Source organism: Daphnia pulex, chromosome 9 (genome assembly GCF_021134715.1).
Source record: "Daphnia pulex isolate KAP4 chromosome 9, ASM2113471v1".
In the NCBI taxonomy this organism is placed as follows: domain Eukaryota; kingdom Metazoa; phylum Arthropoda; class Branchiopoda; order Diplostraca; family Daphniidae; genus Daphnia; species Daphnia pulex.
This window is the reverse complement of record NC_060025.1, coordinates 2,389,888-2,408,083: the sequence shown is the minus strand read 5'-3', so window position 1 is coordinate 2,408,083 and position 18,196 is coordinate 2,389,888. Positions and strand designations below refer to the sequence as shown.

General features: G+C 41.3%; 3 protein-coding genes and 1 long non-coding RNA gene across 20 annotated transcripts in view; all 4 read right to left on the bottom strand.

Moving 5' to 3' along the window:
• Positions 1-1,753: 1,753 nt before the first annotated feature.
• Positions 1,754-4,037, bottom strand: LOC124201858. The gene is made up of 5 exons (XR_006877727.1): positions 3,763-4,037; positions 3,334-3,668; positions 2,971-3,268; positions 2,016-2,172; positions 1,754-1,944 (listed from the first exon to the last, which is right to left on the bottom strand). It is a non-coding gene; the product is annotated as an uncharacterized LOC124201858 (long non-coding RNA).
• Positions 4,038-4,851: 814 nt separating this feature from the next.
• On the bottom strand, positions 4,852-6,717 carry LOC124202509 (leucine-rich repeat extensin-like protein 3). The gene is made up of 3 exons (XM_046598836.1): positions 6,011-6,717; positions 5,858-5,935; positions 4,852-5,792 (listed from the first exon to the last, which is right to left on the bottom strand). Exons 1-3 carry the CDS (start codon positions 6,017-6,019, stop codon positions 4,980-4,982), a joined length of 900 nt encoding a protein of 299 aa, XP_046454792.1. The 5' UTR covers positions 6,020-6,717; the 3' UTR covers positions 4,852-4,979.
• Positions 6,718-7,854: 1,137 nt separating this feature from the next.
• On the bottom strand, positions 7,855-10,261 carry LOC124203208 (neurogenic locus notch homolog protein 3-like). Its single transcript, XM_046599902.1, has 5 exons — positions 9,452-10,261; positions 8,872-9,108; positions 8,743-8,808; positions 8,530-8,671; positions 7,855-8,441 (listed from the first exon to the last, which is right to left on the bottom strand). Exons 1-5 carry the CDS (start codon positions 10,162-10,164, stop codon positions 8,130-8,132), a joined length of 1,470 nt encoding a protein of 489 aa, XP_046455858.1. The 5' UTR covers positions 10,165-10,261; the 3' UTR covers positions 7,855-8,129.
• A 587-nt stretch (positions 10,262-10,848) lies between these two features.
• The window catches only part of LOC124203207 (voltage-dependent T-type calcium channel subunit alpha-1G-like), a 34,847-nt gene continuing 27,499 nt past the window's right edge, over positions 10,849-18,196 (bottom strand). For 6 of the 17 annotated variants that reach the window (XM_046599886.1, XM_046599888.1, XM_046599884.1 and 3 more), the window contains 13 exons: positions 17,935-18,195; positions 17,667-17,859; positions 17,401-17,600; positions 16,960-17,302; positions 16,728-16,889; positions 16,441-16,662; positions 16,172-16,364; positions 15,417-15,491; positions 14,404-14,555; positions 14,072-14,312; positions 13,850-13,999; positions 13,462-13,754; positions 12,687-13,131 (listed from right to left, as the gene is read on the bottom strand). In XM_046599886.1, coding sequence (XP_046455842.1) covers positions 12,913-13,131; positions 13,462-13,754; positions 13,850-13,999; positions 14,072-14,312; positions 14,404-14,555; positions 15,417-15,491; positions 16,172-16,364; positions 16,441-16,662; positions 16,728-16,889; positions 16,960-17,302; positions 17,401-17,600; positions 17,667-17,859; positions 17,935-18,195 — 2,704 coding nt within the window. In that variant the 3' untranslated portion in view covers positions 12,687-12,912. Of the gene's footprint in view, positions 12,144-12,686; positions 13,132-13,461; positions 13,755-13,849; positions 14,000-14,071; positions 14,313-14,403; positions 14,556-15,416; positions 15,492-16,171; positions 16,365-16,440; positions 16,663-16,727; positions 16,890-16,959; positions 17,303-17,400; positions 17,601-17,666; positions 17,860-17,934; position 18,196 lie in introns of those variants that run through there. The other 11 variants (XM_046599899.1, XM_046599895.1, XM_046599901.1 and 8 more) reach the window with 7 other exon arrangements.

Genomic DNA, 18,196 nt, shown 5'->3' with positions numbered 1-18,196 from the left:
GTTATAGATTTTACAATTAAAATGTGATTAAGCTTTGCATTCATTGGTTAGTTTTAACATTTTGGGATTTTGTCAAGTCAACAGCTATTTCCTTCAGGGTTGTGTTCTGTTATGGATTATTTAAGGGGAGATTGTTGTATGCAAGAAAGGCATATTCTGAAAGAAGTTTTGTTTATTTGTTCCACTGTAGAGTATCCTTTAAAGTTTAAATGAATTTGTATTTAAACCTTAAATGAGTCATCTAGTTTCATGTAAATTTATTAATTTAAGTTTCCACGATAGGTATAAGATAATGTTGCCATATAATATTTGGGTTGAATATTTGAAGTGATATGTAGCATATTTTTTTAAAAATCATATAGCATTTCCAATGGAGCTGAAGATTAATTTTACTTCGGTTATAGGTTCATGTTTACGTAGCAGTGGTGTTGCTGTCCAATGTGGTGTGTTGTTGCAGCCTATGGTGGTGAAAGATATCTGCATCAAGTTGCTGTTCCTTGTGCATCTAAGGTGCTGGTTTTGTGCTACAGAAGTGACATCCAATATTGTTTTTAATTGCTATTTGTGTCTTTGCAGTTTACCTTTATATATTGAGAAGGAACAAAAAAAAATAGTAATATGGGGAGGTTTATGTCAAACAAATAATAAACATGTCCAGGATGGGGGAATGTGGAGGAAGTTGGGGTTGGGTATATGGTTATGATTTACTAAAAGAAGTGAGGTATATTTTTAATGAATATGCAGTACTTGGTGATAAAATCTGTTGTTAACCTATACCTTCCTGTCAACCTATACCTTCCCCACTTATACATCCATTCCTCAAACCCCATAAGCACCAACATCAAATCCCACACCCACTCACATCCATTCCTAAAACCCCACAATCTCCAACATCGAATTCAAACAATTGTTGTATATCTATAATCATATTTATATTTAAATAAATAAAACGCCATTGTAAATAAATAGTATAAACTATATTTATTCTGGAACACATGCAAAATAAACAATTCATTAAACAGAGCGTCCGGTTCAAGACAATTTTTTTTGTGCGAGGCTTTTTAGAAAGCAATCCGTCACCCAATTTGACAAAAAGTGATAGTTTGTTTTCACGGAAATTGCGTCAGATGGTAAAGAAATTTCTAGTTCAAAAATCTCATGTAGAATTAGTATCTAGTCTACTGGTGCAAATTGCGATTCTTTAAGCTTGATTAATTTAGGTGATGTGTTGAAAGCTATTGTGGGTAGCTAAAATATTGAACTAATCCACTTTTTCTGAATATTTTGGTTTTAGATCACTTTGTTGTTTTTGGATTTTCTTGTGATCTCTCTTCAAAATGAAAAGCGAATTAGTTCAATTTTTTAGCTACCCCACAATAGCTTTGAACACATCATCTAAATTAATCAAGCTTAAAGAATCGCAATTTGCACCAGTAGACTAGATGCTAATTCTACATGAGATTGTTGAACTAGAAATTTTTCAACCGTCTGACGCAATTTCCGTGAAAACAAACTATCACTTTTTGTCAAATTGGGTGGCGGATTGCTTTCTAAAACTCGCACATGCAGTGTCGGCGTAGATCCAGGGAGATTACCTGGAAATGGAAGAGGAGAGAAGAGTGCGAGGCAAGTTTTTCTGGGGAGCGATTAGTCATACTAGGCTTCCGGGTTAGACTCATGACCCTCAGATCATGCGCCTTCCAAGTCCCCGTTCGACCAGAGCCCTCCCCTCCTCCTGGTTTCACAGCGGGTGAGTGACCACCGGCGGGCGTTGGTTAGTGGTTAGATAGGGAAACGGGGCCACAGAAAAGAAGGGAGCCCAGATATGCACTTGTAATTTAACTAACAATACAATTTATCAGTCTTGAATGACAGCATGCTCTCGTCGGTGTTCAGCAATTGATGAAGTCAACGATAAGTAGCAAAGGATTACCCCCCTTTACCCTGTAAGCAGAAAGAACATTTATTTTGGATGACAATAATTTTCAATAAATTTTAGCGACAGAAAACAATACCTCAAATCAAGAGGGCCCGTTTAAGGAAGTATAACGGGAGATTCAAGGGTAGTCTCAGCCATTGAGTTAGCAAACAAGGGACCTTGTTGACTTTCTTGAAAGGATATTACTTCTCATAAAGTCTGTCATGCAATTTTAGGAACCTGTAGGTTAGAACCTGTAAATGAAAAAAAAACTTCAATAAGTAAAAGAATAATCAAACAGATTCAAGTATACACTCGAAATCGTCGTACATAAGATAGACGTAAGTGCAGATCAATACTTTAAATACTCACAAAACTTGAGCAGCGCAATTTAATTAGCTTAAACATTGACTGACACGTTAAGAAATGTATACAGAATAAAGCTCACTTGCTAGATCAATGCAAAGTTTCCGGAAATGGACCGAAAGTAAGCGATAGCTACCTTACTACTGAGCTGTCTTCAAATCAACCAAGATATTCGTGAGCTCCGTAAGATTTGGGCTTGCGGTTCCATGTGATTCAAACGAAATCCAAAATTTGATCGAAATCGAGAATTTCCTTAACTATTGGCCCATTTTCAGATATTTTATACTGAACCATGAAACGACCCTCAATTCGACGAGGATCACGGATATCTGGTTGTTTTGTGCGTCACATGAATACTTGCTGTACTATTAGCTGATTTAGTAACCGGAAGTAGATAAAGACGCAAATTATCAAAAATCTAACAAGTGATCTTTGTTGTTAGATCACTTACGGTCAAATATCACCCAAATAATCTTAACAGTAACTCCGATAAATGTCTTTAGAAATGTGCAAAATAAAAGTAACTGAAGCTGGTGCTTCTGAGCTAAAAAACGATCTGAGGCCATACATGTGTCATCTTGTCAAAAAGAAGAAATGTCAAAAACAAAAACGTCTTGCCTCTAGCTCATCGACACTCAACTGAATTAAAATATTAAAACATTAACAAAAAACAGTTCAATACTCACATCATCGTCGTCCTCAAGAAATCACCATCACAGATCACAAACAGCCAAACAATCTAAAGATCAAAACCCCGTTCTGTGTTGAGAGATGAGAGCGAGTAAGAGGGGTGAGTTGACAAGCCGTCGGTTGGGTAGTTTAGTAGTGGTGTAGCTTCGTAATCCGCTGGCTTCGACAGCGGCCTCTACTGCGAGTCCTTTGCGCATTTAAAATTGTGGGTGCCGTCCGAATATGCGTCTTGTCTGACTGTCTTATCTTCAAAAACACTGGAAGAGTAAGGACTGTATTCTCCATTCCATCCACCTTTAAAGAAAAAATTATGTCATAAAAATAAAATATTTTTCTTCATTATCCAATATAAGGCATACCAGGGAATATTTGGCTGATTCAGTAAAATTTGCATACATTTTTTTGTAAGCTAGATCTTGAAAACTTGCTTAGCTAGACCGTTTTTGGATCTCTTTGTTTTGTGATTGTTGTCAGTTGATCCATTTCATAGGTTGGATGAAATGGGACGAAACCTTTATGGGGATTGGTTTATGTGATTGCGAACACTCAGAGGTAAAAAAGGGGTTTGATTTACACTTTATCAAAAGCCAAAAGAGCATGGCATGAGTTTCTTGTTCTCACCACAAACTGCATCAGGGTAGACCCTCCCTAGGAGCGAATTCAATTAGATCCTTGGTGGGCCCGATATTACCATCTGTCAAACAAGAGTGGGAAGAGAAGACATTAATTGCTATCCTTCACGACATAGTTAAAGAACATAATCTAACAAAAACAAGAGAAGATATTACCAGCATATGGGTGTAGTTTTACAAACTCTTGAGTCAGTGAAATTAAATTTAGACTAATAGCATAGACTGAACAGGAACCATGAAGTACAGACTACAGACTTAGTAAGTTACCCACTTTGGGACTTACTAGTTACTACTTTACAGTAACCATAAGTAACCGACTCTATACAGAGAAGAAATTAAATAAATTTATAAAATGAATTCCAATTAGCATTTCAAATCAATGAAATATGAAAGACAGAACATAAATAACATGAAAGGGAGCGGCCATTGTTGTTTTCTTGTTCAGCGGCACCTAGTGAGAAATTTCGGGACCTTCATTGCTTCTATGTCAGCTAAGGTTGAAAAAACGTAGCACCTCAAATATCAGTCAAGACGCAACAAGGCATCGCAGTTGCACTAAGGAGAAACCATAAATGTGTTAGAAAAGGTTAATAAAAATGCATGGTCGCAAACTTATTTCACTCTTAACATCGATTGAAAAAACGGTTGTGACGGCCCCAATTGTCCATCTTAAAGAGAAATAATAATCGGAGAAGGAAGAATTAGAATAGAAGAACAGTCAGACACATCTCTGCAAAATGCCGCGTCTGACACAACATTCGATGGAAATGCTCTGAGATTTTAAGAATAACAGATGGCAGATTAAAAAGGGTACGAGATTTAAAAAACACGTCGTGGCTCACTTGCAAGATAAAACTGCGTGCAAATAAAAATCTTTTTCCGTCTTCCAAGATGATAACTTTTAGACGCCATATGGTATTTTCCTTCTAATTTCATGTCACACTCAGCGACCCGCACACTAGGGTACCGTTCAATGGTCTGTTGAAGAACACAGTATTTTACTCTTGCTTTTCTTTTTTCACGTTAAAAAAAAGAGGAAATTGTGAAACACTTTGAGAAAAGTAATCGACGGGAACAGGAAATAATGATTAGGAAACAATAGCTGACCTTCACTCGCCTTCACTGCTCTGACTCGATTGGAAATCCATCCCATACCTGTGGGGAAAAAAACGAAAATCTGTACAGAAACCCTTCGGATAATTCCAGTTACCCAGAAGCACAAAAAGCAAAAATAAACAACAATCGTTTCGTTGGAGCTTGTTTAAATCTAACGTATTTGTATTATTTCAAACCAAACTTTATAGGTTGTTGACAATGCCACCAAGTAATAATGCACATCTTGACCAGCAAGACGAGTTCAAAAGTATTGAATTTTAGCCTCTATAAGCGAGTGGGGTAGGCCCAATGGGGGTAAAGCCGTAGGTAGGAGGAGCTGGGGATCGATATGGAGGTGGAGAAGGAGCTCTATAGGTTGGTGGAGGAGACCTGTAGGCAGGAGCCTTGTATGCAGGAGCTTGATATGGTGTTGCGGCAGAAGCCTGGTAAGACGGAGGATTGTATGCTGGTGGAGAAGGAGCCTGGTAAGCTGGAGCAGCAGGCTGGCTGTATGCTGGTGGGGAAGGGGGATTGTAAGCAGGTGGAGAAGGAGGATTGTAAGCAGGTGGAGAAGGAGGATTGTAAGCAGGTGGAGAAGGAGGACTGTAAGTTGTAACAGAATCCTTGTAGGACGGCGTGGAGGATTCTTTGTAGGAAGGAGCATCACGAGTTTTGAGAGCCGAAGCGGTAGGCTCCTTGTTGGCAGGTGCATCCTGAGTCTTGGGGGCAGGTGGGGCTGGTTCCTTTGCGACCGGCGCTGCTGAAGATGAAGCTTCGTTGTAGGAAGGAGCTTCACGTACTTTGGTGTTTGATGCAGCAGGAGCAGAGTACGGAAGTGCGGCTGGTGCCTGGAATGACGGTGTAGCAGGTGCAACGTATCCATCAGGATGATGGGCCTCACCTTCGTACTCGACGTTAGCAGTAAAGCCATTCTCGTCGGCTTTGTAGGTAACGAACTGGGTGCGCCCATCGGGAAGTGAGACCCGGTAAGAGCCAGTGGTCACTTTGCCATCGGTTTTCTCAGAATGGATAAAATCGTTGTTTGATTCTTCGTCTAGTACATTGTAGGAATAGCTATACGGTTGAGGAGGCTGCACATAAAATTATAGAGATTATTTAACTACAATAAAATTGAAAATCTTTGAGAAAAACTTACATAGTTGACTTGAGAATCCGCGGCTTGGTTGGTGCTGTCACCGGCAGCGATGACAAGCAAAGCGGCGAAGAGAATAAACTATTACAAAGATCAATGTGTTTACAGTCAACATTTTTAAAAAGTAAAAATTATTCAATTAAAAAAAATGCTTACCTTCATCATGATTGTTAAGAGGAGAGAAGTAGTTGTGTAACTGATACTTTTTTCCTTCCGATTCAAACCTTTATATACCCGCTCATACTTCAATGATGACAGCTTCAAGTGAACAGAATCTTCTTGATCGTGATAATGTCAGTTGATGAGCAGCAAAACGGGGGAAAGTTCTGAATAAAACCAGTTACTTTCTATCTAAGATGATCTTCAAGTTCTTATCCATCATCTTCTTTGTTTCCTGGAGTCGTTGGATTGACGGGTTTTTGACGTATCGTATAATGAGAATTGCGATGTCAAGAGGAGTAAAACAAACTAGGCGAAAATGGATGTATGCCCCAATTGTCCCACATATTTCTACATTGGCGGATGTACAAATATTTTCCATTATGTGGAGGCGTATCGCCTAGAATATGCGACAGGACAAATAGGGCTCCGTGATGCTGCATCGATTGCACATCATAGACAAATACAGATAATAAGATAAAGTAACTACAAACTATAAATATCACAACATTTGGTATTACGATATCAGCGATAAGCATAGATATATAGGACTATGGGTTGTCGATTTGGAAAAACGACGCAACGAATGGCTGACATGTAGGACATTGTTGCTTTTTGCCCACATCCGGTTATTGTTTGTTGGATTCTGGATTGTTCATCACATAAACCGGTTGAAGATATAATCATTTTTTAGGTTGGTGCATAAAGGAGGTGACGATACGACGCATTTCCAGTCAAACAAGTTACCAATGAATCCTCATAAGTTTTTTATTGCTCAACAACTTCCTAGAATGCCAACCGATAGTTGAGATGGACTAATTAATTTGGACTTTCTCCAACCTTCCCCCCCACCGGATTATACGGAAAGCTCACTCTTTCGTGAATTCAATTGTTTTGTGTGCTTCAATTAATATCACGAATATTTGGTCAAGAACAATGAGAATCATCTAAGTAAACTGCGATTTTATGAATGTAACATAATCAAATCTAAGTATATGTGGAATTTAAAAAAAAATCTTTGCCCTATTTCAAGTTGAGCGAAACATTTTTATCCGAATTAACTTGGTGGCAGGTTGATGGACAATATTCTTTGCGCGAAAATAACGAGAAATCTAAATGGATTCTAGTAATAAGAGAATACATAATTGAGAGAAATGAAAGAGAAAACTTTGAAACAGTTACACTCTCAGCATAGCTGAACAATTTTTTCTACGTGATATATTCACATTATCAAGTAATATTTTAATGGCTCCTGGTTTACAACTGAAAATCCATTCGAATTAAAACAATACGTCGTTGTGTACGATGATAAGAGCGAATTCCACACATGAACTAGATCTAGATTCTTTAACTTACAAACAGTGACTAGGTTATATTGCACGAAGTGTTGATAAAAAGCAATAAAATCTAAACTAGGCAGATACAAATATTTGCTTGAATAACATCGCCAATCGAATATGGGTAGATGTGTAAGCACACCATAAACCTTAAATTTGTGACATAGATGAAGGGTGGTAAAATGTTGTCCAAAGAAATTAAGAAAATTACCGCTGATGCGACAAGAACTGCATTTTTGCCAGTCAAAACACACACACCAGTAACACCACATCAAACTCTACTAGCAGACATGCAGACTCTTCTGTCTATGTTCTCAGTCTCAGTCAGAATCTCTGCCAACAGTCACACTGTTGCCGATCCTGCTGTCATAATTCAAAAGTCATTAAATGCAATTCATTCAAAATGCTATTGCATCAATAAAAATGGAACGAAGAAAGACGTCAAATTTACAGAAAATATTGGAAAACCTTGGTTGGTTAGTTGTCACGACACGAATTCAAACAAGCGATATAATGAAACTGTATTACTTCCTCCACCTAGAAAATTTATTTCAGTTAACGAAAAATACAAGTGCAAAGTTGAATGGCAGCGCATTATATATTTCTTTTGGCAGTATACTGATTTTAGCATTAGCGTTATTCAATTAAAAATCTTCAGCTTCTACGCAACCACAAAAATCTTTCCATTTTTCTTGTACTCTCCTATCAACTTGTTTTGTTTGAAAAAAAAAACCTGCCTGCATCAGAGAAAACTATCCAACGGCAACTATAGTTATTAGTTAACGGGTCAAGCCACCGTAAAACAAGTTCCAGTCATTCATTAACGAGTTGTAACTCGAACTCGGCTGCTTCCGTATCATAGAACTATTTGGCACACAACGTGAAGAGCCCGTGAGAATATCGCTAATCACAAAGCGCATGCCCTGACGGCAAGGACCACGAGTTTGCGACTTGTAGCAGCCCGGTCTTCCGAACTGTCCGCTCCAATAAATGTGACGGCCGTCAGCCTTTGACGGGCATGGACAGATTTGGCAGGTGGATAAGCCTTGATTTCCGTAAGGAACCATCCATTGGCCGGTAGTACAGGTGCCCTATTTAAAAAAAAAAATAATGTGTCATGGGAGGATCATCATGGGATAAGTTGGTTAATCATTTCATCATGCCAGGTCTTATCTGTACCTTGGTGTACGCTGGGTAGCAGCGGTTGGTTTTTTGACACCTGACATAGTTGGGCCGACTGCAACGGCAAAAGCCGTAAGAAAGATCCACGGCGGTGAAAAACTGATCAGCCGGACATGGGCTCGGAACGACCAACTTACTTCTAATTTCAAAATCCAATTAAACGACTTTAATATTTCAAATGTAACTGAGACATGTGTTCTACGAGTGTACCGTGAGATAATTGGTGTGGGAGAAGTCGGATAGCACAGCTTTGTATTCTGGCAATAGCGAAATGTCCTGGAATTGGATACTTGAAAAATAAATTTGATTTCAAATTCGATTTGACTCGTAGTCACTTACGATGGATAGCCGTAGCACGGTTTTTGTGTGTAGCGAATGGCGCAATATCCGGGATTGCTTGAGACCGATTTGACAGACAACGGATTTTTAGATGAGATGCAACCTGTTGAAATAATCCCAATCGAAGGACATGTGGGTTGGATAGGTCGTGCAATGGCAATGGGATTCGGAGTAAAGATTTCATTTCTGTTACAAGGTCCTTGGTAACCTTTGCGACAGTAATAGGATTTTCCACACCTACACAGAAACACAAAAAGTTGTACATGGGTTATCATTGTTTTATGAACTCTATACGGTTCACATAGTTATTTTTTAAGCCACGTCTCTACTACATTGTACAAATAAGGCATATAACATTTAATCAACGTAGGGCAATTTGAACAGAAGTATCTGTCATAACAAAACACAAATGTATATCTTGTTGTAATCTTTTACCCATTTAAAACGCGATAAAAGAAAAAGTGAACCAATATTTGAGGTCGAACGATGGGCTGTCAAACCGATGATTGACGGGACGTGATTAGGATCACCGTCTAACTCTCAGCTCTCTACAAATATGTTACAATTGAAAATAACTTACACAACCGTAGGACTGAATGCCGGCGGTATAATGGGTGCAGGTGACTGGCATAGACGTTTGGTTTGACATGGACGTTTAGTTTGACAGGTGCGTTTCGAATAACACGGACGCCTGGCCGTTTGGCAACGTCGACCGGTTTGGCATGGCGGAGGTTTGACCGACGGGCAGGGTTTACTGGTTTTGCATGGCGTCGGTTTCGCCTGTGTGCAGGTCCTTCCGGATTGGCATGGTTGAGGTTTCGCCTGTGAACAAGGTCTGCCAGATTGGCAAGGCTTGGGAGGATTCGCAGATTGCGGAGGATTCGCATTTTGGCAAGGTCTGCCGGCTTGGCAAGGCGGACGATTCACAGATTGGCAAGGTTTACCGGCTTGGCCGCAAGGAGGTTTAACTGTTGCTGGTGGCCGGTAGGGGGGTCTCCGTGTTGGTATCACCTCATCTATTTCTCCTTCGGGTAAGAGCTCGTTAAGGTCCGGTAACCCGTCAACCGAAAAATCAGGGTCGAGCTCGTCAATCGATTCATTGTCATCTGGACCGTCGCCACTCTGATCAGCGAACATGAGTTCGTCATCGTCGGAGAAGGAATATTTGTTGCCAGTTTTTTCCGGAACTGATTTCTTCTTCAACGGTTTTCCGCCCGTCGAAGCTTCGGTGGAAAGGGCGAAAATGCCCAGCAACAGCACAAAGACAAAAACGTTGAACAACTTACCGGCCATTTCTGTTGGCTGAGCGAGCAGTTCAACTCGTCGAAGGATTGAAAATCAGCCTCACTGGTGGGCTGCTCGACTGTCAAGTTTTGGGAGCCCTTTTATATTGTTACTATTTCATTTGATAGTTGAAAACGCCCAAACCGAATATAGATAAGATGAAGCTCAACTGTAAAAGAGATAAACGTGTTGAAAAGGTTTCGTGACATCGTGCCAAACCCACAGGAATATTGCGCCACGGCATTTTATAGCTTAGGCTAAAACCCAGCTGTTTCTCTCGTATCACTCCGATCCTGTCAACTCCACTTTTTAGGTGGGAGTCGGAAAATGCCATCAAACGGAAACAGCATGAGTCGAAAATTCATCGAGAAACTTATGAGAAATCATATTTCCCATGGAAAGATTTTTTCTTATTTTTTCAGTGATATTGTCGATAGCTGTTTGAACGGTGAAATAAAATCGTTCGATTGTTCGTCACGTCTACGATGCGATAACACTACTACTCAACCATACGAGGTGTAAGGCGATTTCAAAGCGCAGCTGAACAACATTTTTAAATTTCAAATCTAAAACCCAAGTTAAATTCGCTTATCGCACGATCGTGATAACGGCGCAAATAAACTAAAAACCAACGTAGAATTTTTTCCAAACGTAAAAAAAAAATACAAATAAAATCATACTAAATAAATCGAATGAAACGGAAACGAAATATTTTTTTTTTGTTGTAACACGGCGTCACTTTACAAGGGCATTTATATAAGAGGAGATTACAATAGTACAGAATTCGGGAGGTCTTTTGAGTGTATACTGTAGGGTGTATAGTGGGTGTATATAAGGTGTCATATCGTCTGTTCATTTTTCATTGAATAAGGTGTGTATAATAAGGTATTGCTATCAACTCGAATACAATCCTCCCGAAAAATTTTCAATTTCTTGTAAACGGCATAACAAACTATCATGAAAACAATTATATATATTCCCCCAAAAAACCGTATCCGCTCCTTTTGGTTAGGTTCATTTTACACTAGAGAAATAGATGAGAGAATTGAAAAATAAAAAACAAAAAAACAATTTGAAGAAGAAATAACTTTTCCCATTTTCCCCGCTGACGACGAAATCGCTGCTCTCTACGCACACATAGTCACGGTATAGTTACGGTGAGACGGTCAGGTGTGATCATGAGTGTGAGACTGAACTTTTTCGTTTCGTAATTGGCCCAAAAATAAAAAGCAAGAAATTCGAGGGAATAAGAAAAAATCAAAAGTTGGTGGTCTTGGATGGAAGGAGCTGCAGGTGCAGGAGGACATGTGGATCATTACACAGAGGAATGAGAAGGCGCTCAAGTGCTTTCCGATATTGTTAACGAAAAGATGACGACGATGACCTAATAAACCCGATCATCTTTTGGTTTTCTTTTCAAGTAGAGATTGACGTAAAAAAAAAGGGAGGGTCTTGGCTCTCGCAGTTTCTCAGTGGGCGACACCAAACAAAAAACAAACGAACCAATACACATTTTTCAGACTACAAGGGAAGAAAAAGGTGGTGACTCTATTCCTATGCTCGATACCTGCTGCATTTCAAAACAGGTACGCGGCAGAATATGTAGTTTCAATTTTTAAGACGCAAATCGCCCCGATTCGTCAATGTGGGGGGCGACGATTTTAAAAAAATTCTAAAAATCCACGAGTCGATTTTCACAAGAAAAGACTCGCGGATATCCTTTATGGTATCATATCATTTGAATAGTAACTATGGGACGAGAGAAAAGAATAAAAAAAATTCACGTAACTTTCTAAATTTGGAGGGGGAGTTTTCGATGAGAGCAGGGGGGGTGAGGGAGCTCTCTGCTACTGCGGCAATGATCCAACCGTGTGAGTCAGTTCCAGTTCTTCCATCTCGTCGTTGACTTTCCTCGTCTCGTCGTCGGCGGTCGGCAGCGGTGCAAACTCTTCCGCCAGTTGCATCTCCATCTCCATGTCGTCTTCCATCTGTCGCGTCCATACATGTAGGAGAAGAGAAGAGAAATACATCCATCAATTTCAATTCAACCAAGATAACAGGGATCACACGAAAGGGGGTGTCGGGGGCTCTTTTTTTTATTCTGTGGGGTTTCTTTGAAACATACTATCAGCAGTCTCCTGGGTGGATCTACCAGGCAATGTTTAGTTTCCGATCGACTCTCTCTATAGATTTTTGCGGTTGTCATTCCAATCCCAAACATGCACAAATGGAACAGCCACATCAGCAGGATAACACTCTTTTTGTAAAATCTGAATTTCTTTTTGGTGTTCGGTCGGGGTTGTTATTGAGGCTCGGGGAAATCAAATATCAAATGCCGAAAAAGAGAGAAAAAAAAAGGTAAAAAAATAATCCAGTTATTAAAAAGTAATAAAACTATATCATGTAAAAAGAAGGGTGTTGTTATCAAACGTGATGGTTAAATTGTAAGAGAATTATATTAGAGAGTCTAACAAAAAAAAAGTGTGTGATCGAACTGCGGTTGGTGCTGCCTTGCCAAATCGATTGCTTACGCTCTAGACTTGTGGGTTTCAAGCGAAACTTGTTTCCTTCGAGGGGGGTTATATCCATCGATTTTTCCTGGTTGCATTTGGACTCATGTGATGATTGATATCATAACCGAGCGTGAGGTCGTCGAGTTATTTTTTTTTTTGTTTTTTTTTGTTTTGTTTTCCCCCAAAAAGAGACTTTTCCAGCACACAATGGCGGTCGTTTCTTTCCCTCCTACCCCCACCGCCGTCAAGGACTGCAGACTGAAGATGCCGTTGTTGGATTTTCCTCTTCTTTGACATCTTCTTCTTCTCTGACTTCAGCCTCCGTCTCACTGTCCACACTCAACGTTATCATCGGATAGGCATTGGTTTCTCGCACCTCTTCCACCAAAGCATCATCGTCCGTATCGCCCTCCGTATCGCCCTCCGTCTCGGTTGTCGGCGTCTGAATCTTTTCTTCCGCCGTCTGAACACACACACACACACACACACACACGTAGGGAACTTATTGCACGATCCGTCTAATAATAAATTCATCCCTCTTGCAAGTTCTCAAATTTGGTTACCTCCTCTAACTGACATTCTTACAATGGTAATTTGTTTTAAATATTTGTTTTGATTTTGGTTAACTTTTTTTTATCAATATTAGATTAATGGATACGATTTTTGGGGTTTCATTTAATAGCTGGTTTGAGATTTGGGTGATGAGTCGGTAAATCGGTGGAAGGATTCAGGGATCAATTAAGTGAATGGGGTATTTTCCATTTAGGAGTGAGCGGGGTAAAGGTTGCGTTACCTGTTTGTGCGATTCCTCTAGGTGTTTCATGAGAACGGCGACGACGACGTTGACCAGGACGAACTGGGCCATCAGGACGAAGATGACGAAAAAGATGGGAGCGATGATGCGGGACACGCAGCAGTTCTTGATGCAATCGGCCGAGTGATCGCAGTTCTCCCGCAGCGTGTCCTTCATGATGCCGTTCCAATTGTCGCCCGTGGCCACCCGGAACAGCGTCAAGAAAGCAATTCCAAAGTTGGCAAAGTGAGCGTGCTCGCCCAGTCCCTGGCACGGATGGTCGTCGTCGCACTCTTGACAGGCGGAACATGGCGATAAAACACACGAAACATTTCATTCCGGTTGGCCGGGGGGCTCGTTAATTTTTTGTTCTGCTTGTAATATTTACCCAGTCGACCAAACAATTCGACTCCGAGGGCGGCGAATATGAAGAAGAGCAAGTAGAATAAGAGACCGAGATTGCCAACTTGCGGCAGGGCTTGCATCACCGTGTCCAGCAAAGAACGGATTCCTTTGGCCATCTTCAGCAATTTCAAAACTAAAGTAAGAACGGAGAGACAATGTTAATCGTATTTAAATGAAATTATAATTTGTTTTTTGTTTAGTTCACCTCTGGCTATCCGAAGGACTCGCATGACGCGAATGATGGTGGGATTGATTGGAATTAAATCGGATTTCATTTCCTCTAAAACGATGCCACCAATGGACAGGATGACGATGGAAACGTCCAGCTGATTCCAGCGGTCCTTGATGTACCGTCTCACTCCCAGGGCCACCACTTTGCAACCGGATTCGATGATGAAGACGGCCGTGAAGAAATAATTGAAAATGCGCAAAGCAGACTCCAGTTCCTACGGCATTCCAAATCGTCGTGTACAATTTCAACAACTTCGTTTGTTACTTATTAAAAAATAATAATAAAATAAGGGAAGATCAACTTACAGGCGGCATCAGGTAAAATTCCATGGCCATGGTGACGACATTGAGACCGATGACGGCGGCGATGGCCAAGTCAAAATATTTAGATGTCACCACGTTGTGAATCAGCAGCCGAGAACGTGAATAATTGGTGTAATACGGTGGCCGTCGCATCTCTGGAAGGATTATTACGTCGAGCGAAGAAAAGAAAAGAAAATCAAATGACTGAACTAAATAGTTAACATTCGTCGTGAATGGAATCATCAATCGAAACCACACAGACAAACACAAACTGCACGCAAAAAAATTGTCAAACATGTGCCTAATAATAATGTAGTATATAATAAAGCTCGCAGACTCCCCAATCGCCGCTTGGAAATCAGGGCCAAAAAGTTGAAAATCACACGAAAACTGATTGTGGTGAGATACATTTGTAAAAAGAAAAAAAAATGGAATTGTGTGTGGCATTCAGAATACATGACGTCTACTACTAATAAAGAAGTGACGACGTGCCGTTAATGTCAAATCTCTGATAGCGTCATTAAAGAAAAGTCATGCCGCAGCTCGTCGACTATACGTAACTAGAATTACAAAAATTCGAATTCATTCTGATGGTAATGAGATAAAAGGCAATCCACATAATAGTAAGGGAAGTATCTATATATGTAGCTACTAGATACAGTCGCAAGGGTGCGAACAAACAAGTCGGCGATGTTTGTTTCCTGGAATGGATTTATCAGTGATCCCGACAGTCACAGTTGGATCAATAAAAAAATAAATAAATAAATAAATAAATGTTGGGGGGTGTGTTTTGAGGGGTGGCTGTGTGAAGTAATAATCTTGATAAGCCAGCGAAAAATAAAAATCACACCAGTGCAAATATTTTTTATGATTGGGGGATGTGGGTTTTGTGTATGTTGCTGATTTGTTTTGTTTTTTTGTTTTATGTTGTTGCTATCTCTAGACTAGTATGTGGCTAGAAGAGGTAAAGAAAAAAAAAACAACAGTGAGTGGGTCAGGAATGGCTAATTTCCTACCCGTTTTCACGGCTCTGGGCTTAGGTCCGCGTTCAGTGCCATCGATGACGTCATTGAGTGCGACTACAATACCAACTTGAACAAAAATGGCATTTCAATAATATAATACAGGAAAAAAGAAAAAAGGAGAAAAAACATATTCGGTTCCTTTCGCCACCTGAACGAAGATAAACCCAAATGAAAACCAACCAGACTAAAAAAAATAGAGAACAGAAAGAATTCTACGGTGAGATGAAATGAAAAGACACGAAAACGCTGCAGTCGATAGATTAAGTCAGTAAAGATAAGAGGAAAGAAGTGGAACGGAAACAAGGTCCTATGGAACGAAGAAGCTAAACACCGATAAGAAATTCAACAGTACGATAATGCGAAAGTGTCTAAGTGTTGGCCGCTAACGAGAGTAGGCGTAGGCCGTAATAAATAACGAGAAGGATTAGAGCGGACTAGGCTATGTATAAAAATAAAGTGTGAAGTCGGCTTTTGGTCACACTTCTTAGAGATATGAAAATCAACTCGGAAGATAAATAATGAAGTGGATCGTACGGGGTCGCTGGGAGGGAATCACTCAAGTAAAAAAAAAAAAAAAAAAAAACTTAATTAAACGAAGTGTCATATATGAACAGCTCCCGCGAATTAATTTCAAAAGTCTAAAGCGCCACATCTTTTCCAGCTTAATTATCTAATAAATAAAAATGATGGCGGGGAAAGTTGGGCGGCCTAGAGAAAAATGTGGCAAGATAACGTTATCGATTTACTTCGTCGCTTCTTCTCCATTTTGCGCGCCCGCTTGGCCATACGTCGAGCCCGCTCCTCCTTCTCCTGCTCCTCACGGCAACGGTGAAAGTTCTCGACGACGACACCGACGAACATGTTGAGCACGAAGAAGCCGACCAGCAGCAGAAACGAGATGAAGTAGATCAAGCGCCACTCGCTGTAATTCTCGATCGGCTGGCCATTCAGACGCAAAAGTGTGTCAATCGATTTTCTCAATTTTTGATTTTCAAATTTTTTGAGTAGACAGAACCTGTTGGTCGACCCCAACGGCGTCCAGCCCAGTGTACATGATGTTGACCCAGCCGTCTTTGGATGAGAGGACAAAGAGGGCCATCAAGGCCTGTCCCAGGTCGTCGAAATTGTAGGCGCGGTTGACCCACATATTGCGAGGATCGGCCGCCAGACAATCGGTCCGATTGCGAACCGAACGGATGTTGGGTCCCTCGCAGTAGAAGAAACTGCCTTTGAATAACTGTCCAAAGAGCAAAGAATAAATAAGTCGGCCGGCAGAGGTCTCTATAAAGGCATTTACTGTACCTGGACTCCCAAAATTCCAAAGATGATAAAGAACGTGCAACAAATGAGCACAATGTTCCCGATGGGCTTCAGCGAAGATAGTAACGTTTGAACCACCAATTTCAAGCCGGGCGCCCGGTTAATGACACGTAGCGGTCTCAAGGATCGCAACAGCCGGAAGACCTGAAAAAGATGACAAAATTGTTCAAATGAATGATATTTTAAAAACTGTCAATTGGAATTGTCGCCTTACTCTGAGAATGCCAAAAATGCGTGGGCTGCCGCTAGAGAGAAGCGACATGAGAATATCGACGATGGAGACGGTCACAAGCAGTCCGTCCATGATGTTCCATCCGGAATCAAAGTAAGCGTTGGAGCCGTAGAACATGCCGACGGCCAGCACTTTCAACATCATTTCGATGGCAAAGACAAAGGTGAAGACATAGTTGGACAGGGAAAGGAAGGCACGCTCGAACGAGTCGGGAGGAATGAGCGGCCGTTCCATGGCCAGCGTGACGCAATTCAATCCGATGAAAAACAGGATCGAATGGTCGAACCAACTCTTTCTCACCAAGTTACCACAAGACTGCCGGATGCTGCCGATTCCAGCCCCCCGCAAATGAGAATAACGCGTTAGAATCGTTCTCAATTACAATGAATTAACTCAGCGCAGATGCACAAACGGGCCACTTACGAATTTTCCGGCGATAGGAGGAAAAGGGCGTAATCTTCGCGCTCCTTGAGCCGCGGGAAACGCTCATAGAGGCGGACAATCAACGGTTTCTTGGCCACCACTACTTCCTCTTCCGTCTTGGTGGTGGCGCTGTTGGCTCCCGTCTGTCCCTCCCCGATGGAGAAATTGAAGTTGCTGCTGTTGTTGTTGTTGTTGGGCTGCTGACACGCCAGACATTCGCTGTTTATAGGTATTCGCGTAATTGAAGTGATCCGCAAAGGGCTTACCGTCAGGTTATTGAAACCGGGCGATGGAGTCCGCGGCGACGAGCCGTTACTGCGGATGGAATTCTGCGGACTGAGCGTCGTCGGACTGCCAAACGAGTTCTGATGAGACAGGATCGGTTTCCGGTTGAACGGCTGGTGGATCCCGTCGTGCTGGACGCTGCCGTTGCACGCAAGTCGATCGTGATTACTGCAACTGGGCACACAGGAATCCAAAGGATTATTCAGACTGGAGCTCTTAAAAAACAAAAGGAAGAAAATTGACGAGTACCTCGGCTGTCGTTGGTTGTTGAGGTTGTTGAGAAGGTTGTAATTGCCCGCATTTCGATCCTCTTCCAGCTCGGCTTCCAGATCCGCTTGTGACTCGACATTAGGCATCCCGCCCGTCTCGCGCGACGAAAGTTTCCTCCACAATTTCTTGCTGCCCTGACGCAAAACGCCGTTGCCACCGCCGCCACGATCCTCCGAGGGAGATAGCGGCAACAGCGAATTGGTGTCGGCCGACTCTTCCGGCGAAGAAATCATCGGACCTC